Consider the following 23,649-nt stretch of genomic DNA (forward strand, 5'->3'; position numbering starts at 1 on the left):
CAGGAAGGTGACAGTAAAGCAAATAACCACACATTACAACAGTGGTATGCAGAAGAGCATCTCTGAACACACAACCAGTCAAGCCTCTGGGTGGATAGGCTACAGCAGCAGAAGACCAATAAGTCTAAAAAATAAGTCTAAAATAGCTAATAAAGTGCTCACCTAGTATATTTATATTCTGTAACACAGACAGCGGGACAGAGCTAAACACATGCGTGTAAACACAATGTCACTTTAAATCAAGGTCCCATTAAACTCCCTTTAATAATGTATCATTGATTAATTATTCATGCCTTTCCTAAGACAGATATCTCTCACCCCTTGGCTTCAGGGCAGCCATTGACAAACAGAACAGGCTTCAGTACCATGAAATTTTATTGATCGATTCACATGAAAGAGCAGTATTACAGCTTTATTAATGGCCTATTCACAAAGTAGCACCTATTCCCTTTGTACAGCAGTGACAAACGATTCACGTAAAGATTATGGACTGTTGCAACAATTTAACAACATAGGTATAATGTCATTTAACAATTTATGAAACGGGGCTACTGCCAGCCCATTGTTAGCCCACTGGGCTAATGCTCGCTCACTGGGCAAATGTTAGTACATGACCCTTCACAAGGTCTCTCCTTTCTGTCACATCCTGTGACAGTTAAATTCATCACACATACTCCAGACACTGCAGCCCTCCAGGACTGGAGCTCACTCCCCTGAGAATGGGCTTTTGGGTGGCTCACCAGTTAAAGAACTGCTGCAGTGTGCAGATGGGCTCTGTGCTCTAGTGCCCATATGCAGGTTAGTTAAAATGTAAGTGTTTCCTAAATCAATGTGTATCCATTACTTACCTTAGTGTTGAACTACACATTACTTGGTTTGCACTAGCTAAGACATGACTTAGACGTGCCGGCAGATGGAGGGCTTCAACTGGTCTGGATGACAGCATCACATCTCTCACCAGCGACCCCTGCTGGGCGATCGGATGCGTGCGGTTCACCTGTTGAATTAGACCAGTGGGAGATCGGTGTGGGCCAACTCACGTACTCGCTTTAAAGTACACAGTTTTGGGGGGCGACTGGCGAGGAAAGAGTCAGCTTGCCCTAGATATATGGAGAGAGAAAAAAACAATACAGTCATATAGATAACGTACGTATGTTTGTGTAATTATCTTTTCCATTTCGTCTTGCTGCTACGAATGCCGGTCACTTTATCAACTTGCCTTTTGGATGTATCGAAACAAATTATCTATGCACAGCATAGCCAGCAGAGGGAAAATTGAATTCTTCGTCTAAAAAATAAAAGCTGCACATGCCATTATAAGATAACATGACTAGCAGTGGACGTGATTGTGCAGGCAGATTTCTGCAGAGACGGGGACCGAGGTGGCCTGTTAGGCTGACGGGCGTGCACAGGAGCAGGCAATGGGGAATTAATTTAGGAAGCAGAGATGATATTTATTGCTCTTGACAACACGCGCAGACAAACATTTAGTCTGGCGCTCTGATCCTGCCGGGTCCTCCAGAACATCCCCTCCTGCCTCCGGGCTTTGCCGCTGTTTCCCCGCCACACCCCGGCATCCATCATGTGTGTGCCGGCCCGGGTGATTCATTCACTTTAATCCGCCGCCGACGAGAGCGCTTCGACCGCTCGGTGTGTGTCGAGGCGCCCGAGGACGAACCGACGGCTGAGATCTTGTCGCCGCGCGGGGATTAAAACTAAATATATCACCTGAACGCTCGACTGCAGGTGTGCTGCTGTTCTTTTTTTTTTCGCTCGTGCTGCTTTGTCGAGCACGTTGTCGAATTCCTAGTGTTACATCAACTCTAACTAGCGATTCAATTCCGTTCTATTCAATTTCGCTTGTGTAGCGCACAAAAGAACACGTACAAAAGACCAGTCGCAATGATGCTTTACACAGAAGGTCTGAACCACCATACCTTCCTGGAAAGTATTGCCCCTGAGTACATCATAAGCATATCACGCTGGCATTTAAAATGCTCTATGATTATAATGGAATGATGCAACATTGGTTAAATATAAAAGATCGCTTATATGTGATTACAACGTTCTTAACTAATGTAGCAATCGCTACTGGTAATTGAACGCAGTGGAGTTCTAGAACACTGAATGTTGGGAAAACCAGTCAGAGGGCGAAAGGATCGTTAGGTCAGATGAGATTTTCAGTACAGTCGCTGTTGCTAGTGTTACTGTTTCAGCTCTAAACTCATTTCCTGTCGCTGATTATTCTCAACCTCATCTTCATAATAATACCATTACTGCTGCCGCTGCTGCTACAGTAATGATAATAATAATTATAAAATAGTATTAAAACTCGCAATCATAATATTCCTAATAAGCATAATAATATTGCGATTATGAAAAGGAAACTATGATTTACAATTCTAATATTGGGTCTGCCACAGGAGCGGTTACCAGAATGAAACATCTGCGGAGCTGCAATTCATTATGCTCGGAGGGCAGGGCGATTTAAATAGCTTTTCGTCCGGTAAATTGGCACGGCCGGATTCAGATTTCGGGGCTTGAGAGGCTGTCGGTTGGCACATGGCGGGAGACACGGGGCGGAGCCCTGGAGGGTGTTTGCTGCGTTGCCGCCGGCGACGAGTTCAGACAGGGCCCCGCGATCGGTTTCCGCTACCGGAGGCGTTAATAGCCTTGGCGGCTGAGGAGCTGTCAGAGAGCCCGCGTGCTGTTTGGGAGAGCCCCTTGTTGCCGTGGCGATGATGTGAAGAGCACGGGCGGGCTGGGCTGAGGCTGGCTGCAGAGATTAACCTGGTTTATCGGCGGCGGTGGAGAGCCGGCCTGGGGTGGGAGGTCTGGCCAGGGGGGATGTGAGGGGGGTGGGGGTCTGGGTGCAGAAAGAGCGCAGTGAAGGGGCTGAGTAATTTTAATGTCCTCCAGTGACTGCTGGCATGAGCCAACATTGCAGTTTTTCTCAAAACTGTACTTGGCACACATTGTACCTCAGAAATGTGTGTGTGCCGGTGTGTGTGTGTGTGTGTGTGTGTGTGTGTGTGTGCATGTTTGTGTGTTTATGCTTGTTTGTCTCTCTCGGTCCGAGTGTGTGTGTGTGTGTGTGTGTGTGTATGTCTGTCTATGTATGCGTGTTTGTCTGTGTGTACACTTCTTTGTGTGTGTGTGTGTGTGTGTGTGTGTGTGTATGCTTGTTGTCTCTCTCTCTTTCTGTGTGTGTATGCATGCAGAAATATTATTTTTCAGGGGAAAAACATTATATGCCTCAAAGTGTTTCTCCATCATATGTTTTTCATATTTTCATATTTAGTTAGTTATTGGACGATGAACAAAAGTAAAAGGCTGTTACTCCAGTCCCATTACCTCTGAACTTTTCTACGCTGATTTGATTCATGCTTAAGATTTTCTAGGCTGCTGCGGTCATTACTTGGCCATGTAACGCAAATCTTTGAATTTAACTGTCACAGGATGTGACAGAAAGGAGAGACCTTGTGAAGGGTCATGTACTAACATTTGCCCAGTGAGCGAGCATTAGCCCAGTGGGCTAACAATGGGCTGGCAGTAGCCCCGTTTCATAAATTGTTAAATGACATTATACCTATGTTGTTAAATTGTTGCAACAGTCCATAATCTTTACATGAATTACTCACTGTTGTACAAAGAGAATAGGTGCTACTTCATGAATAGGCCATTAATGAAGCTGTAATACTGCTCTTCCATGTGAATCGATCGCTAACATTGATATTACGCACGTCTATAAAATTTCATGGAGTGTCAGTTCTGAAGCCTGTTCTGTTTTTCAATGGTTGTCCTGAAGCGAGAGAGAGATATCTGTCTTAAGAAAGACATTAATAATTAATCAATGATACATTATTAAAGGGAGTTTAATGGGACCTTGATTTAAAGTGACATTGTGTTTACATGCAGGTGTTAAGCTCTGTCCCAGGGTGTGTTACAGAATATAAATACACTCAGTGAGCACTTTATTAGGTATTTATTAGACTTATTTTTTAGACTCATTGGTCTTCTGCTGCTTTTGCCTATCCGCTTGGAGGTTTGACAGGTTGTGTGTTCAGAGATGCTCTTCTGCATACCACTGTTGTAATGTGTGGTTATTTGCATGACTGTCGACTTCCTGTCAGCTTTGACCTGTCTGGCCCCTCTCCTCTCACCTTTCTCATTATCAATGTGTGTCTTTGTGCATAAACTGAATATAAAAACATACTGTATGTGTACATCTACGCAGATGTGATAGAGAAATTTAAACCAGCTTTGCGTATTTGAAAATAAAGACTGCTTTCGGCTGGGAAACTGCTCAGGAAATAACTCGCAGTGTTTTTTACCACAAAGGAATTTACCACATTCTATTTCTTTTTGTCATTGACATATTTTACCATGTGAAGCAGGGCAGAAGGGTATATTATGGGATAGTGGGATATATTATGGCTCCTCCTGGCCAATCAGAGTTCAGCGTGTGTCTGTCTGCCAGGTAATGCCCGGAGCACTCCTGACTGTTGTGAGGCCGATTTTTTTCATCTGAAAGCTATAACAACATGTGGAAATGGGACGCCTTTTAGTAATGCTTTGACTGACAGGTGGTGTCCATTTCGCGGTCAGCCACGGATGTGCTACTGGGTGAATGGGGGCACAGGTGTGTGAAGAGGGATAGATCTTTTTTTGTGTTAAGACTCCGGCAGGCAATTTCTCAGGGCTATTGTTGTGAACAGAATGCCAACATCTATCAACTGGTTTGCTGGTAAAGAAAAAGTAGCCATTTCAACTTTTATTATGTGGTAACGTTCAGCATATGTATCCGAACCACATCACAAAAACCCTTCCCACAATGTAATTTTGTATTTTTTTTTTTAACACAAATTCTCAAAATTCTATCTGCATTTAGGAATTAATGATTGGGAATTAAAACTAAATTGTAGTTCTTCCACACCAGGTCATACATAATATAATATATAATTATTAGCCACAAATCTCACAGCAGCTGGGACATGCATTCTGAAAGGAGTGTCATATCACAGTGATGATCCACTGTGCTAATACAATATGTATCATCAAGGAGATTAATCCTAAATATTCTCTTTTATGAGTGTCATTCTCATCCTCCTCCCGTTAGTGTTCTTGATGTGTAAGTTCTCCAGTGAGGGCAGAGTGATAGGTAGTGAGCTAATGTACGATTGGGTGTGTGGAGACCGCTCTGCCAGTGAGCTGACGTACGATTGGGTGTGTGGAGACCGCTATGCCTGTGAGCTGACGTACGATTGGGTGTGTGGAGGCCGCTATGCCAGTGAGCTGACGTACGATTGGGTGTGTGGAGACCGCTATGCCAGTGAGCTGACGTACGATTGGGTGTGTGGAGACCGCTATGCCAGCTAAAGCCCTGAAACTTGATGTCTGGAGGGGTGGAAATCTAGGAGATGTTTGACATGAACTGACCTCAATATAGCTCAGGTTTCACCCGAATATAGCCTGGCTATGTCCTAGTAGGCATTTTTACAAAACCAGAATGCCTAGAAGGCTTTCCTTTGAAATGTGGCCAAAAAAAGGTGATGAGTGGGTTATGGCGGTGTGTGTGTGTGAATGTGGTGCAGCAGTGGGTCGGTTGCTGAGGATAGCGGGAGAGATGCTGAGCCAGGCTCTGCTGCCTGGATGATGGCAGATTGGTGGGGAACGAAGCAGGGGAGAGGATGACCATTGGGTATCAGCATTATGCACACATGCACACATAAGCATATATGTGCGATATGCATATACACCCACACTCAGATAATACACACATTCAATCTCACACAGAGACACAGGCCCACCATGCATGCCTGTACACACACTCACATACGCACACACACACACACACACACACACATTCTCAGACACACACACACACACATGGACTCACTCTCGAACACACGCACACACACACACACTCGCACGCACACACACTCACACAGACACACACACACACACACACACACATTCTCAGACACACACACACACACACACACACACACACACACACACACACACACACATTCTCAGACACACACACACACACACAGACACACACATGGACACACTCTCGAATACACACACACACACACACACATTCTCAGACACACACACACAGACACACACATGGACACACTCTCGAATACACACACACACACACACATTCTCAGACACACACACACACACACACACACACAGACACACACATGGACACACTCTCGAACACACACACGCACACACACTCGCACACACACACACACTCACACAGACACACACACACACTCACACACACACACAGACACACACATGGACACACTCTCGAACACACACACACACACACACACATTCTCAGACACACACACACACACACACACACACACACAGACACACACATGGACACACTCTCGAACACACACACACACACTCGCACACACACACACTCACACAGACACACACACACACACACACACTCACACACACAGACACACACACATTCTCAGACACACACACGGACACACTCTCGAACACACGCACACACACTCACACACACAGACACACACAGACTCACACACACACACTCACACACGCAGACACACACTCACACAAACAGACATGCTACACAGGAGCGGCTCTTTGTACTGGTGGTGCGGCAGCCGTTAATAAATGAGTGTGAGGTTTTAATGACATTCTGCCCCCAGTAACAAACACAGGCCTGCATTCTGTGTGAAGCACGGAGCAGGGACTCTACATCAATACTGCAGCATACAGATTCACTGTGAGGCTGACAAAAGCCCCATGCAAACAGGCCAGCACGCACACTCAGACATGGTACACACATGCAAACATACATGCCCTACATACATTCACATCCATGAATAAACATGGATACACACGTACACACACACACACACACACACACGCAGGTAGCACACACGTACAAAGTATATATGCATACACAAATGTACAGTATATACAGTGGAGTATGCTCACACATACAGCATACAACCTCTGAAGTACTGACTGATCTCACTATTCATAATTTAAGTCCCTTGATAGTTCTCATATTGAATTCAGAAAGGTGAAAGAATGACGTCATATGGAAGTATCCCTTTCTAACATTCCTAGCATTAATTTTTGGGAGTTAATATTCTGTATATCTGGCACAAAATATTGAAAAACAGGAAGCAGGCCTAAATCCTGAGCGTCCCTCTCTTTGATTGACAGGAGAACCACTGCAGACGCATTAAGATCCTGGGAGACTGCTACTACTGCGTATCCGGCCTGACCCAGCCCAAGACTGACCACGCCCACTGCTGCGTGGAGATGGGACTGGACATGATTGACACCATCACGTGAGTACGACGAAGACTCACTCCAGCCTGCCGACTGACTGACGCTCGGCAAGGAGGTCAATCTGATGCAAATCTAATGCAAAAGGAACCGTTACCTTGGTCATTTCAATAAAGACTGACCTGAAGAATAGGGAGGTGGGAGGGGGAGTCAAGCCGTAGAAGGGGGTTGGCTGGGGTGCAAAACTCATCGTAGAAAAACTTTTGCTGATAAATCCGGCTGTACTAAAACTTGATGTCCATCATGCTGCAAGCCCAAGCCCAGAGCAAGTCTATTGAACGTATCTGTTTGGGTGAAACGGTGGGGGGGGGGGGTTCACCAAAGTTTGAGGGTAATAGTATACCATGTTATCCCCCTCTGGATGTACCAGTACTAGTCTGTGTTGTCCTGTACATTAAAATAAATAGCTCAGCGGTACTTTGCGTATGGCTTTTTTGTTGTTATCCGGCTATATGTCTGCAGACAGTTCTGTGCCCTGGGTAAGGGAGAGCGGGGTCTGTTGTGACACGGGGTCCATTGACTACAAACCCCGTTTCCGAGCTGACTTCACAAAACCCAAACAACCTGCCCAAACCCCGTCCCCACGCTGACTTCACAAAACCCAAAGTGATGAAAGACGACTGCTTCACCGGGAGACGGGTCTGAATTAGCATAAGGCTAACTGAGAGACAGGTCTGAATTAGCATGAGGCTAACTTAGAGATGGGTCTGAATTAGCATGAAGCTAACTGAGAGATGGGTCTGAATTAGCATGAGGCTAACTGAGAGACAGGTCTGAATTAGCATGAGGCTAATCGTGCTGAAGCGCTACCTGCCATTAACAGCTCTGCGTACAATTGCGCACAATTCACCAAGCTTTCTGTCACATAGTTGTTTATTAGTCAGCTGTACCTGTACGGATGTGCCAAGGAGTGTGGATTTTCGTTGGATGAGTTCTGTAACTTTGCCAAGCCAAACAGCACCGTGTCTCTAGGATCAATCATTCGAGCTCTGTGCCCAGATTCGGCATGATGGGGGGCCCCTGTCCTGCAGCCAAGTACATCTAGCTGCCAGGTATATCAAGCCTCGCTGTTGACGGAAAGACTCGTGATGTGCTTGCCAGAGATATTAACACGTTCTGCGTAAGATCGGCAAAGAAGAATAAAGAGTCCAAAGGAAAACGGAAAGACTCCACCAGCGTGCTTTAGTCAGAGTTGAGTTGGCATACTTGCAGGTCGATTGGATATCTGGCAATTACACTTTAATTGAAGTGGGACATCCGTAAAAAGCGTATTGAGTGCAATATAATGCATCCTGTCAATGCTGTTGGAATATGTACAGACATTATAACCTGATATCTTAATATCAACTGCTCATGCCAACTGGCTCACATAGAACATTTCACTAGCTAAGGACCGCACCATCAACTGACAGCAAAACAGGGATGTTTATTGAGCAGGTGCTCAATTCAAATCAATGCGATAAATTGTTGACTGATGATGAGAAGGTATGGATGACGAGTCTGCGGTTTGGGAAAGACTTCAGAGAAGGATTCACCACGGCTCCCGGTGTTCGGTGTTCCCCCACTGGAGCCTATAGTAGAGAGAGGGGGAGAGAGGGTGAGAGAGGGAGAGATATAGGGGTGCGGGGTTGGAGGCGTGTGAAACGAAAACGAAGGACAACGAACAGGTACGGTGGGCAGGACGGTTACTTATAGGTGAAAAGGTGTTTGAGGCGTGGTCCTTCTCCTGACCCTCTGCTGTTAGAGCTCCATGTTACTCATGTTGTCTCATTATTGTCATAACGCACTGCCATCACAGACTGTAGTTTACCACCACATCTCAGTTCTGTATCTTTGGCCAGGGTGTGGCTTTGAAGACCCAAATTGTCTTTGTCTGTACACTCATTGAAGGACGGCCATTATCGCCGCATAGCACAAGGTGCATGGGACTTACGTATGGCGACCTGTGCTGTGAAGTTGTCATGGAAACAGTAAACAAAATGGATGCCGTAAGGAAGAGTGAACACGTCGAGACCGGAGTCTGAGCCCCCAAGCAAATCCAGGCCATCGTTCCTGACAACATTGACTTGAGCGCTAATTAAAACAGAGGCCGTCGAATGGACGCTGAACGGCCAGGCCTAGCGCTGCAGGGTTAATTACCGCACACTGTTAAATAAACAACCGGGAGGTGTCCAATTTGGCTAAGCGTCTGTCCCCGCGCCAGCACACAGGGCAAAGTAATTGAACAATTCCCAAATCTCCGATCACGGGGATTCAGAGGTTGTCAGGCCGTGAAAAAGCCGGATTGATGCCTATTTAAAATGAAAAGAAGGAAAGACCGAAACAGAACCACAACAGGAAAAAAAAACGAAAGAAAGAAAAAGAAAGAAAGAAGTGAGGATGGAGGGGGAAGCTCATCGCAGGAACGATCAGACATTAATAGCCGAGCAGGGCTGTGAATCGATTGCCGAGCGGCAGATCCGCTATCTCGTCGTCTGTCCGCGCGGTGTGTAGGAATGGCTGAATCGATACGCAAGGCCTCCAGCACAGAGGGAACCCCTCGTCAGAAACGCAGTGCGTGGCCCCTGGCTCTGCCTGCTGTCTCATCACATTTTACCGCATGTGCCAGTTGTGATACTGGACTATACCATCTTTTTTTATTTTTATTTTCTTTTATCCATGTATTTTCTTTAAGGGGTGCTTTTATCCCAGTTTTATTTTGTGTTGCCGTTTTATTGTTTTATTTCTGCAGAGCACTTCCACACAGCTTTCCAGACCTGTGTGAAAGCTGCTATATTGCAGATAGGGAAGTTATTAAATTATATTCAGATTATAAAATGGAAAGCAGAGCGGTGTTGCTGCGGAATGCTAACAGATTAGCTGACAGGCTGGGCGTGCCTTGCCTGTTCGGCAGCGTACAGTAGCGGGCGTCGATGGAGCGGGGATAAAACCCGGAGCCTCAGATGATGCTCTCTGTGATTTTTTTCGGCGGCGTGTTTGCTTTCAGGTGTCGCTCTGTGAACTGCCTGATCAAAGCGGCGCCATTTCTGATTGGCTGGGACGGATCGTCCGCTTCGTCCTGTCGGAGCGCAGATGGGCCGCGCGTCGCTGAAGGTCACGGGCTGCATATTTATGCGGCTCGGGGCGGACGGCTTGTTTGAATATCATCAAGCAGGTGTACCACCGTGCCGCTCCCAAAAGGTCAAACGCCCAGAGACTGGCTCCTGCGTTTTATTCATACAATAAATAAATAAATACATTAATAAATAAATATCGCATCTTACTGTAAGGGTTCTGAAAGGTGGCGGCTGAAATTGTTGCCACGGTGATCATGTGTCGGAAGCCACGGCATTTCCTGCGAGAGCTCTGTTTGTGGCAGTGAGTCTGAAAGTGATTTTTTATCAAAATTCTTTCAAGGTGTGGATGGGTTCCCTGGTTTGGCATCACATCCAGACCATGCCAGTCCTGACTGGTTGTCAGCCCCACTGGGTAATGCATTGTCTCCTGGTGAAGATAGTCACAACTCATAACTTACCAGCCGATCTGTTGAAAGCAGTCTGCTGGTTAAACCTGCACACAAAATGTCTTCCTCCAACTCACGTCTGTGCAAGCTTGACATGTGGACTGTGGTTTGAGCAGAACCGGTGGCTCTGTTTAAAGGAGAGAGTTTTACACCTTTATTGTAACGCTACAACACAACAGCACAAGGCACCGAAAACAAGACCAACTCCCGCACCATTAGGAAAGAAAACAAGGAAAAGAAAGAGAGAACGAGAAAAAGCAGAAAAGGTGAGGGCAGAAGCTTTGTCCTAAATGGTTGCATTTATATAGCGCCTTTATCCAAAGCGCTGTACAATTGATGCTTCTCATTCTCCCAGTCATACACACACTCACACACCAACGGCAATTGGCTGCCATGCAAGGCACCGACCAGCTCATCAGGAGCATTTGGGGGTTAGGTGTCTTGCTCAGGGACACTTCGACACAGCCCGGGCGGGGGATCGAACCGGCAACCCTCCAACTGCCAGACAACTGCCTGAGCCATGTCGCCCCTAGTACTGTAGGCACTCATATATACAGTGCTGTTTTTACTGTGTGTAAACACTTAGGTCACTGGAAGGCATCTGTGGATGCACTCTGGGCTCATCCTGCCCATTTGTGGCATGAGATTATAACGTGGATTGGTGCATCAGATCAGCCTGTTTCTCAGCTGATGCTAAGTGCATTTGACCATATCACTGCATTGAATGAAATCGCCTCACTGCTTTTGATCTTGTTCTAGTACAATCTTCTGAAACATTATATATATATATATATATATATATATATATATATATACATATATGTATATTTCATTCACTTTTAAGATTAAAATAAATATTTCACGATGCTTTGTTATGAATATTATTATATATATTTTTCATCAAACCTTATGTGCATATTTAGACTTGGAATGTACATTGGAGGACATGTTTAATTTCAGCAGCGGAAACACGTGAATGTCGCCGAGTGGAAAACGTTTCCACAAATAATATGTAAATGTACTGACAGAAGCCGAAAGTTGGTAATTATTCCGAAAGGGAACTCAGGCGCGAGAATCCCTTCGGAGCGGTGGCAGTCCAATGTACGACGCCCCCCCCCCCACCCCCTCCTCGTACGCAGCGTAACGGCACTGTGGATTTTAAAATCTCCTTTGACAGTTAGAGATGCATTCTAATGCTGGCCTCTGAAGCATGAGCCCGTTTGTCTTATTTGCATGGCGCGCTGCGTAATTTGAAAAACGACTTTTGCGCATGAACGGACCGTAGTCGCGGTGTTCTCCCGTACGCCCGCCACTGGCACAAGGAACAGAGCCACCGCCAAACCTTCGCTTTCCGTGGCTACCGTTTGAGTTAAAGTCTGCGGCCTATCACAGTGCGGATACGAGCCAACCGATCCGACCGCAGGGCCTTCACGCTCGGCGTGGCTGTGTTCCAGCTGACCAATCAAACAACATCAAATGGAGGTTATTTATGGACCAAGGCGTGGATATTGTCACAGTGTAGGTGCTACAGTAGAATGCACCGAATCGGTACCGTGGTCACCCCTCACAGAACCTGAGAACTCCACACTGTGGGGTTTCAGGTCACTAGGCAACAATGGTCTGAATGCACAAATGCCCCGGCGATACAGATCAGGTGGTGGATGGGAGTTCTCACACCTCCACCAATAGGGAACAAACTGTCCTGTTTGGGTTTATGCGACCTGTTCCTTCAGTCTACTTTGCTTCAGAGATAAAAGAGAAGTGTGCTGAAAGTCTTCAGTTGACGCAAGTAAGCAGCAATAACTATTTATTCATTATTTCAGTAACTACTTGCACTTGTGACGACGAATATAATCACTTGCGTATACTTGTACGATATAGAGCGTTTGTGAAATTGCGGTGTTTCAGATGAGGCGAGCGGACTGTTAATATCGCGTCTCGACGCTCGCTGCCGTGTGAGGAGAGAGACGCGATGAGAGGAGAAAGGCTGGGTGTTTCACACGCGTACGCACAGCTGCGCTTAAACAGCAGACATGTCACGATCCCGGCTCACCTGCATTTCATCCCGTGACAATAGACGGTTACTTTCTTGCGCGGTACGGTATTTTGAGAAAAGGCGATGTTTTTTTCCCTCTGGTTGTAACGGTTTGCCCCTCTTATCCTCGGTGGCAGTCACCGAGCGCTTTAATCATGGCGCACTCCTCTCTGCCTGCTCCAAATCCCTCCTTTCAGCGTGATGGGAAGATTTCTCCTCCTCCTTTGAAGTGGCGTTTTCCTCCTGCACACAGCTTTGCATATAGACAGTGGAAGAGGGGACTAAAGGAGTCTTTAAAATCCAAAGTCCCCGTGATTTCCTTCCCCTACCTTATCTCCTCTCTGCACATGCATTTGCAAAAAAATAAAATGAAATAAAAAAGAACGTTTTTAAGAAATGTTAGAACTGGTTAGTCATTCTTTAAAAGGAATAGGCAGAAGTAGGTTTCCCCCAAAAAATTAAAACGAAATAATGTTGAACGTGTGACCAATGCTGATTTGGATGGACCAATCGCACTGGGTCTGGATACATCACTTCACAGAGGTCTCTACCAATCAGAAGTATTTTGAGTGTCAACTGCAGACGCATTGGAGGGAACACCTTGCAGCATTACATATCAAAACTCTGTCCTTCTTAGACATTTACCTGCTCCTAATAAATGGTTGATTAGAATCTGGCACAAAAGCCGGCACCCACACCAGCCCTTTCTGGGAAATATTGAGTGCATTGAAAATCAGCTGCTTCTGAGATTCTGGCACCAACAATCATTCCAAGTCGCCTAGACCACACATTTTGCCCATTCTGATATTTGGTTGAAAAACTAAACCACCATGTCTGCATGCTTTATACGGTATATTGATTTGTGGCCACAGGATTCCCGGTTACTGTATACTACCAATCATTACGCTGGATGAATTCATGGGAAATGCTTAATTTTGGGCAATGTAATTGAGAAGGTGAAATAGCTAAAAATGTAAAATAAAAAACACTTGTCTCAGATTGCAGTACACCAAAATCTGTGAAATGGTTTTGTGATGGATTGAGCGTGAAAGAGCCATGCTTGAGTTGATGCCCCGGAGTGCCCCGGCCTGGATCCACGCCCGGCTCCCAGGTGTCTGCAGGCTCTGGTTCCAGACGGACGCACGACCGCGTTCTGGAGTGAGGAGCTGTCACTGAGGAATGACCTCCTTTCCCTGGTTCTGCCCAGCGTTAGCAGATGGTTTTAAATAGAATGTTCTGGACTCTGGATACTAATAATAAAATGGGGCCCAGGCCAGTTGTGACATTACCTTAATGGTAGAAAGACCGAAAGGAACCCCATCAATCACATCTGTATGTTGCTAACAACCAATTGCTAACAACACAGAATTGATAGATATTTTCTGGCTCTTCTTCTTGACTCCCTTTGGGAACTAGCATGAAATTGTATCCCCCCAGTCATCGTCAATGTTGCTCTACTGGTTCTTAACAACATGTTTTGTGATTGATGGAGCTCCTCTTTGCTATCTACGACTAAGCTATCCCTAATTATTCATTGCTGGACTGTGACCCACAGGACTGCCTGTGTGACCCCTTCTATGGATTAATCCACTCCTTTTCTTTGCCCCTCTCTCTCCCTCTCTCTCCATCCCTCTCTCCCTCCCCTCTCATCCATCTCCATCCCTCTCTCTCCCTCTCCCTCTCATCCCTCTCTCTCCCTCTCTCTCTCCCCACCCCTCCCTCTCTCTCTCCCTCCCTCTCTCTCCATCCCTCCCCCCACCCCCCTCTCTCCCTCTCTCTCTCCCTCTCCCTCTCCCCACCCCCCTCTCTCCTTCTCCCTCTCCCCACCCCTCCCTCTCCTTCTCCCTCTCCACCTCTCTCCCTCCCTCTCCACCTCTCTCTTTCCCTCTCCTTCTCTCTCTCCCCACCCCTCCCTCTCTCCCCTCCCTCTCCCTCTCCCACTCCCCCTCTCTCTCTCTCTTTCTCTCCCCTCCACTCCCTCTCCCCCTCTCTCTCCCTCTCCACCCCCACTCCCTCCCTCTCCCCCTCTCTCTCCCCTCCCCTCCTTCTCCCTCTCCCTCTCTCTCCCCTCCCCTCCTCTCCCCCTCTCTCCCCGCTCTCTCCCTCTCCCCCTCTCTCTCCCTCTCCACCCCCACTCCCTCCCTCTCCCCTCTCTCTCCCCTCCCCTCCTTCTCCCTCTCCCTCTCTCTCTCTCTCTCCCTCTCCCTCTCCCCTCCCCTCCCTCTCCCCCTCTCTCCCCCTCTCTCTCCCTCTCCCCCACCCCTCCCTCTCCCTGTGCAGGTCGGTTGCGGAGGCCACGGAGGTGGATCTGAACATGCGCGTGGGCCTGCACACGGGCAGAGTGCTGTGTGGGGTGCTGGGACTCAGGAAGTGGCAGTATGACGTCTGGTCCAACGACGTCACGCTCGCCAACGTCATGGAGGCAGGAGGCCTGCCTGGGTCAGTACCGCCCCGTGCCAGGGCTCCCATGTGCCGCACCCACCCATAGCCTGAGGACACCCCCGCACCAGAACCTGGCTCAAATGCATCATTGTTTTGGATTCTAATAGTTCCTACACTTTACTGGAACCTATGGGATACTCTCAAAACCTGCAAACCCCGCCTTCTGGTCCTCTCTGCTGGCTCAGTTGCGCCAGGCAAGATCGACGGAGCACAGAAAAACATTTACTGTATTTGACCAAGGCCTGCCAGCTGCACCAGGACATGTGCATTATGCACGTCCCTGCATTCACATCAGACTCGTCAGTCATCAGCTGACACTGTGTGAAACAGCCTGTCAGATCTCATACAAAAGCACAAGCCCTCGGGGCATTCAAGCCCAGGCTCCACACGGTATGGCACTCTCCAGGCGAGAGGTCAATGAAGAGCCTCTCCTGCTAATTATGAGCTGGTTTCCCAGGCAATGATTAAGCCCAGTCTTGGACTGAATAACTTTCCCCAATAGATATATCCACTGACAAAGAAAGCTTAGTCTAGGACTTGGCTTAAATCTTGTCTCGGAAACCAGCCGTATGCGTTCTTAAACTCTTTCTCTGCTCATCCCGTGCATCTTGCCACCTGAACATGCATACCAAATGCGTGCTGTCACATAGCTTACACAAATCTACACAAAAAAAACCAAAACAAAAACTTCTGCCTGGCAATGAATGATCCAGTCAAGCTTTTGAAGAGTAGGATGGTGAATGAGTGAACGCCGCCCTCTCTCCCTCCCTTCCTCCCTCCCCCGCAGGAAGGTGCACATCACCCGCACCACCCTGGAGTGTCTGAACGGGGACTACGAGGTGGAGCCGGGCTGCGGGCACGAGAGACACGCCTTCCTGCAGAAGCACCACATCGAGACCTTCTTCATCGTGCCGTCGCACCGCCGGAAGGTACTGGAAGGAGCGTCGGCCATTTTAAACCACGGGAAAGTCTGTACGATGCACTATGCGGAAGGCTCGTCATTGTTGGTTTTTAACCGATTTCCCCAAAAATTCCAGGATGTAAAAGAAAAAGATTCGCCCGGTTTATGTTTTTCATCTCAGAACTATGATGGATTTTGTTCGCTGGATTTTGTTGCTGTGAAAACGATACCGACTTTACCCTGACTCGTGTTGTCTGCCAAAATGCATAGGCGCCGATTTATTCATTCATAATTGCAACATTCAGGCATTCAGGTAAATATATTATGGGAGTACATGTTATCCCGACACCTGTTTCCAAAAACAAACATGTCTGCCGTTGCCCTCCTCATGCGTTGTGCGGTAAAAAACCTTGAGAGCGGAAGCTCGACTCGCCCCAGTTGCAGGTTTAGGGTAATTTGAGGATAGCAGCTGTGACAGCGTCCCGGTACCCTCCCTCGCTCGACGGGGCCCAACGCTGGGACTGTCAGAGCTTTAAATAGCCCCCCTGTCCCCCTCTGCTCCCCCAGCCTAAACCTTTCATCCCCCCTGTTGCTCATAGCGACGCGCTACCTGTCTGAATGGCTGCAGGCGCTGAGATTCAGCGGGCCGGCTGAGGCCGCTGGCGTTTGTGAAGATGACGGTCATCAGGCTTCAATACTGGAGTGAAGAGATCAGCTATCGTTACGCTAAACACATTACATTATTGGCATTTGGCAGACGCTCTTATCCAGAGCGACGTACAGTTGATGAGACTAAGCAGGAGACAATCCTCCCTAGAGCAATGCAGGGTTAAGGGCCTTGCTCAAGGGCCCAACGGCTGTGCGGATCTTATTGTGGCTACACCGGGATTAGAACCAACGACCATGCATGTCCCAGTCCTTTACCTTAACCACTACGCTACAGGCCGCCTGTATCATACAACAACATCAATAACAAGAACAACAATTTCATGCAATATGATTACCATATTACTACTACTAATAGTACTGATAATACTAGTAGTCGTGGCAGTAGCAATAGTACTGGTGGTATGAAGATGATGATCACATTATTAATATGACATTATTTAGTTGTCAGATGCTTTCACGCACAGCAGCTAACATGGTGATGAAACCAAGTAAAATAAGGCAGTAACCCTGTTCAGCAGAATGCTGCTCAGTCTTGACTACTAAACATGTGCACACATATTTAACATCATACAGAGATACAGTAGTATTGGAATTACAGAGGGATACTGAGAGTGGTAGCAGCAGAAGTGGCCGCATCGATGCTTGTTTTGACGAGTAGTTACAGTGTGTATCATCAGATAAAAATGACGGTCAGAGATCTAAAAGGGGAGATTAACCTACTGTACCAGAGTGAACGCAAGGTCAGGTTTAAAAATAAACTCGTATAAAAATGACATGGCACGAAACAATCTGGATTACTCTCACTGTAGTTTCACTGATTTTGAATAATTATGTTTGACAAATCCCCGTTAAGTGGATTAGAAAAGGCATTCCACGGAACATCTGCAATGCATGGTGGGAAGGATATCAATGCAGTTACTCATCGAGGGTCATAACCTTTTTAATTCCTGCAATGCCGCCTTTGATGTGTTTGACTATGATTCCTCAGATTGAGGGAACGGAAAACTCTGGAAGATGGGATGAGAGGGGGCTGTGAAATGATTGGCTGATGGATAGGATATCAGGTTCCCAACAACTTCTTCAAACTTCTGGGCCTTTCTTACCAGTGTGACTGAATCTAACCATACCTAAAGGAATGTATTGTCACATTAAAAGAAGAAGCAATGCATATTATTTTAATTGAATTGCTTCTTACCCGGTTGCACACAGTGTACAGTGGGGTGAATTCGGGTCATTTGGGTCTCAGAAACTGCATTTACAAAGAAGTGTCCCGAATTACCTGGATTCACCCTATATAAACACACTTGAAAATGTAATATCTTTATGAAACTATTCAGTGTTTCAGCAGAAGGGTACTAGCCCTACAGCTACAAATACAACTTTTTGGGATATTGTTGGGTCAACACTTTCACTTGAAATTGTTCTCACAGTGTAGCCTAGATCATTAACGCATGGATATATATTGTTCTATGTGTAGTATTATTGTTGGAGATATTACAACTCATAGAACATGAATGTGGTGTGCGATGTGCATTCTGTGAATGTAAAGGGATAGATTTAAAACTAAACAATTAAGGATACGCCCTCATGTGTGGATGAAGCTTAATATCTGATGTCTATTCAGTACCACTTTACTTAAGTGGGTCTCCGTAATAACATTTGCCCTTAGAATACATGAGGAACCTGACCAAGGTGTAACAGGCATACACAAATTAAGTCTACAGTTATAAGCATGTAAAGTATGTATTCACGCAGTGGTTATGCTACATTATGTTGTACATATTAAGGCAGTACGAATGCCTACAAATCACCTTAAATGAGTGCTACCACCATGTTTCATCCCACAAGGCAGCTAAAGCCTGATTTTTTCTCCAGATTTCACATCTTCAAGGCCAATTCTGATGAGGTGTGAGCTATGGAATGAGCGTCTCTATCCCGAGAGACAAACACCTTATAGGTGTTACTTATCTGCTTTCAAGCCTGAAAATGAGCTTCATGTACAGTATTATGGGGGTGCAGTTTGGACCATTCCATGGGCCCTGACTGACTTTGTGTTGGGATGAGGGGGCTGGCCTGGGATGCTGGGGCCCAATGTCAGTTATTTTCATGGGACTCTGAAGGGGTTACCCCTGCCAAGAGACATTTAAACGGAAATGTTTCGTCTGTGTCTGTGTGTATGTGTGTGTGTGTGACTGTATGTGTGTTTGTGTGTATGAATACATGTCTATGTGTGTGTGATTGTGTGTATGTGTGAGTGTATGTGTGTGTGTGTTTGTGTGTATGTGTGTGTGTGTGAATACATGTCTATGTGTGTATGATTGTGTGTATGTGTGAATGTGTGTGTGTGTGAGTACCTGTCTGTGTGTATATGTGTGTGATTGTGTATGTGTGCGAGTGTGTGTGTGTGTGTGTGTGAGTGCGTGTGTATGTGTGTGTATGTGTGTGTGAGTACATGTCTATGTGTATGTGTGTGTGATTGTGTCCGTGAGTGTGTGTGTGTGTGTGCGATTGTGTCTGTGAGTGTGTGTGTGTGAGTGTGAGTATGTGTGTGTGTGTGAGTGTATGTGCGTGAGTGTGCGTGTGTGTGTGTGACTGTGTGTGTGTGTGTGTGTGAATGTGAGTGTTAATGTGAGTGTGTGTGCTTGTCTGTGTGTGTGTGTGTGAGTGTGCATGTGTGTGAGTGTGTGTGTGTGCTTGTCTGTGTGTGTGTGTGTGAGTGTGTGTGTGTGAGTGTGAGTATGTGTGTGTGTGAGTGTGTGTGTGTGTGTGTGAGTGTGAATGTGAGTGTGTGTGTGAGTGTGTGTGTGTGTGTGAGTACAGCTCTGCATACCCTCTGCTATATTCACATCTCAGAGACTCAGTTTGTATCGGTGTCCAGATGAGCGTTTACATCTTTGTGAGAGTGCTGCAGTTAAAGTGGAATAAAAGGATGGAATGAAACATTAAAAACCCTTTAATGTGCCCGGATTGACCTGATTTCATGCTTTCCTAGAGCCAGATACTGAATCCATTAACCACCATCTGTATCTCTCTCTCCCCCCACCTCATGTTTGTGTATCGTGGCAGATCTTCCCGGGGCTGATCCTGTCGGACATAAAGCCCGCCAAACGCATGAAGTTTAAAACCGTGTGCTACCTGCTGGTGCAGCTCATGCACTGCCGCAAGATGTTCAAGGCCGAGATCCCCTTCTCCAACGTCATGACCTGCGAGGACGACGACAAGGTGAGACAGCCTGTCGCTGTGTGTGTGTGTGTGTGTGTGTGTGTGTGTGTGTGCGTGTACACTCGCACGCATGCCCCTGTGCCTCTCCGTCTCTCTCAGAACGTGCACAGTGTCCATACAGCATGCAATGCATACTCGTACGCGCGTGAGGACTTGCATGCGTGCACGTTGATGTAGTCGCTGATGTTCTAATCTGGCTCAGAGATTTAAATCCAACCGCTGCCTCACTCACAGAGCGGACTGTACCGCTGCTTAGCTTAGAGGAGTGTGAGGGGTATCAGCTCTTAATACGACCCCTTTTATATGACTCATATACACACAAATACAGGCTCACACACACACACACACACACACACACACATGCACACACCCAGACACACACACAGGCAAGACACATACACACACGCATGCTTACACAAATGTGCACACATGGACATACGCACACACACACATACACACATATGCAGACACCCAGACACACACACAGGCAAGACACATACGCACACGCACGCTTACACACATGTGCACACATGGACACACGCACACACACACACATACACACACCCAATCTCTCTCTCTCTTTTTCTTTCTTCTTTGACCTTCATCAAAATAATCACCATTTTCTGGCACCAATAACAACATATCAGTGTCAGCTATTTTTTAACTGCTGTTTAACTGTTGCATGGGTAAAGCCCACTGCAAAACATAAGTACTGGTGACAAGCTTAGAGGAGAATGGAAAAAATATACACTCATTTCTAAAATGATTTTCCAAATGAGCTCAGTTTGATATAAGCAGCTTATTGGGCGTGGAGATATTGTTTGATGTTGACAGGCCCATTATGGCTCTGTAGTGTGATAAGGGGTGTGGTGTGTCAGCACAGAAATGAACCATCGCAAAGGCACAGGGAGCATCTGGCCTCTGCTCTCCTGTGGTTCTGGGGTTAATTCTGCAGTCTTTGAGCCTGCTGGTTTTATTTTTATTTATTTTTTAAATACGTTTTTATGAAAAGAGGGGAAGCGGTGGAGGACAGAGAGATCGTCAGGACAGCAGCAGATCTTCAGACGCGCTTTACGTAGAGGAGGAAGTAAAAAGGGCCTGAAGGCACGAAATGAGGCGTGATTCTGAGTTTGTGATTTGCGACACGTGGATGGTTTGCGTCAGCAGGATACTGTTTTATTGGACTGTATTTGTGTTCTGCAGGGGGAGCAGGTGACCTCTGACCCCTGTAGTGAGCATGTATCTTTGATAAAATTCATGGGCAGAAGCTGCAACAGCAACAACTCACGCCCACGCCCCCATGTCACATTACTGTCCACAAAAATAAAAACAACTTCTGTTGCTTTCAGTGGCTGTTTTTCCATGATTGCATTCCTTGTTCTCTCCTCCCATGCACCCACACACACACCCACACACACATGCACACACCCACACACCCACAAACACACATACACACACCCACCCACACACACAAACACACACCCACCCACCCACATACACACACACACACACACACACATGCACACACGTACACATACACTCAAAGAAAAACAATCTTCCTGGCGCACAACATTAAGGGAAAATGGGCAGTAATGGGCCTTGGTCCAATGGGCATGTTTTCCATTCTCCTTGACCAATCAGAGCGAGCACTCTGCGGAGTCTGAGTGGTTTTAATGTGGCGTTTCCCGTCCGGCGATGCCTCGGGGCACTCCCGATGCCCGCCGCGGTTTTTAGCGGTGCGTCCTGTGCCCCTCACGCACATGCCCAGGACATTCTGTCCCTGCCCAAACCCGACCCCGTCACTCACACAGTCGCTCACAACACAACTAATGCCCGCCGCGAAGAAAATCAGTTCTGAGCGTCCGTTTCTGGGAATCCGCGCCGGTCGGAAGTTCTGATATAATGGCATTAATATCCATCGTTCTGCTCTCAGTTAATCAAGATTATGATGGAAAGAGAGACAGAGAGAGAGAAATAGAGAGAGAGACAGTGAGATGATTTCAGAGACTTCAATCTCATTTTCCAGTGTTTTCACACTTGGCTGATGAGGATTTCACACTTTAATGAACCCCTTGCTTTCTGTGACATGGCGTGGAGAGTGTTGCCTGACTCTGCATGACTTTTTCCCTCAAAAACATGATATTTCACAACTGCTGTAATTAAGGAGAGGCCCCCTGTATGCCATCCACCACCCCATCAGCCCGGAAGGACAGTTATACTCTTCCCATGTTCATTCAGACAGCTGTTCACGCAGAAAGTTACACATGCCCTTGTGGACCCCGCAGGGTGTGCTGGTTCTTGTTTTTACTTCAGAACCGGAAACCCAATAATCCTTATTAGTTGAGTGAACTGTGCAATCAACCGTGCTGATTTATCAATTAAGTGCTGAGGGGCAAGGTATCCCAGCCTGCCCTGCGGTCCTCCCGGTGTTTCGGAGATAAGTGGTGCCACTTCTCCGGGCTCCCCACCCCCCAGCGAGGACAGCTTCACACAGCGTTCAACTCCAAACAGAATGATTAGTGGTCATTTAATATACTATTTTTTAGTCCAGGGTTGTCCATGTGCCATGGAGGGCCAGGAGTATGAGGGAACCAGTTAGTGAAATCAGTTGGCGTACACTGCAAAAAAGGTGTTTTTAGTCCTGTAATACGACTCAAGATGTTATTTTCTCTCATGTAGAAAATATTAGCTTGTTTTAAGTTATTGTTTGCTTGACGTGAAAATGTATCACCCCATTGGCAAATCTTGAAATTACTCCAGCCTTCACACCTCATTGGCACTTTTTTGTCTCTTTTAGCAAAAAAGAAGTAATAGAAGTAAGATTTTTAAGTCTAAATAAACGCTCAAGGACCATTTTGTTAGGTAGGCCTGTACACCAAGTTGTTAATGCAAATATTTAATAAGCCAATTGTGTGGCAGCAACTAAATGCATAGAAGCATGCAGACATGGTCAGAGGTTCAGCTATTTTTTCAGACCAAATGTCAGGATGGGGAAGAAATGTGATCTAAGTGACTTTGACTATGGAATGATTGTTGGTGCCAGACTGGGTGGTTTGAGCTGAAGAGTGTAAGACTAAGATACTTATAAATTTTTTTTGCAGTGTAGTGATAGGTTAGAATGAAAACATGAAAAAATCTCGGGCCTCCTTGGCATGCTAGGCCTCCATGGCTTGGGCACCCTGCTTTCCTCAAACATAGGTTAGAGACTCCTCTCCCCCCAGAGACGGGCGCTCCACACGGTCTCAGAGAAGCTGAACACGGGTTAATGACTCCTCTCTCCCCCCAGAGAAGGGCGCTCCACACGGTCTCAGAGAAGCTGAACACGGGTTAATGACTCCTCTCTCCCCCCAGAGAAGGGCGCTCCACACGGTCTCAGAGAAGCTGAACGCGGGTTAATGACTCCTCTCTCCCCCCAGAGACGGGCGCTCCACACGGCGTCGGAGAAGCTGAACACGGGTTAATGACTCCTCTCTCCCCCCAGAGACGGGCGCTCCACACGGTCTCAGAGAAGCTGAACAC

The 23,649-nt window shown here is 46.8% G+C and overlaps 1 protein-coding gene across 1 annotated transcript in view; it reads left to right on the forward strand.

The window, feature by feature from the left end:
* adcy1a (adenylate cyclase 1a) overlaps positions 1–23,649 on the forward strand; it is an 86,695-nt gene that overhangs the window by 38,551 nt on the left and 24,495 nt on the right. The window contains exons 5-8 of the mRNA XM_061239645.1: positions 7,234–7,361; positions 15,177–15,335; positions 16,126–16,267; positions 19,975–20,130. Coding sequence (XP_061095629.1) covers positions 7,234–7,361; positions 15,177–15,335; positions 16,126–16,267; positions 19,975–20,130 — 585 coding nt within the window. The remainder of the gene's footprint in view (positions 1–7,233; positions 7,362–15,176; positions 15,336–16,125; positions 16,268–19,974; positions 20,131–23,649) is intronic.

This window comes from Conger conger, chromosome 4 (genome assembly GCF_963514075.1).
Source record: "Conger conger chromosome 4, fConCon1.1, whole genome shotgun sequence".
NCBI classification, from domain to species: Eukaryota; Metazoa; Chordata; class Actinopteri; order Anguilliformes; family Congridae; genus Conger; species Conger conger.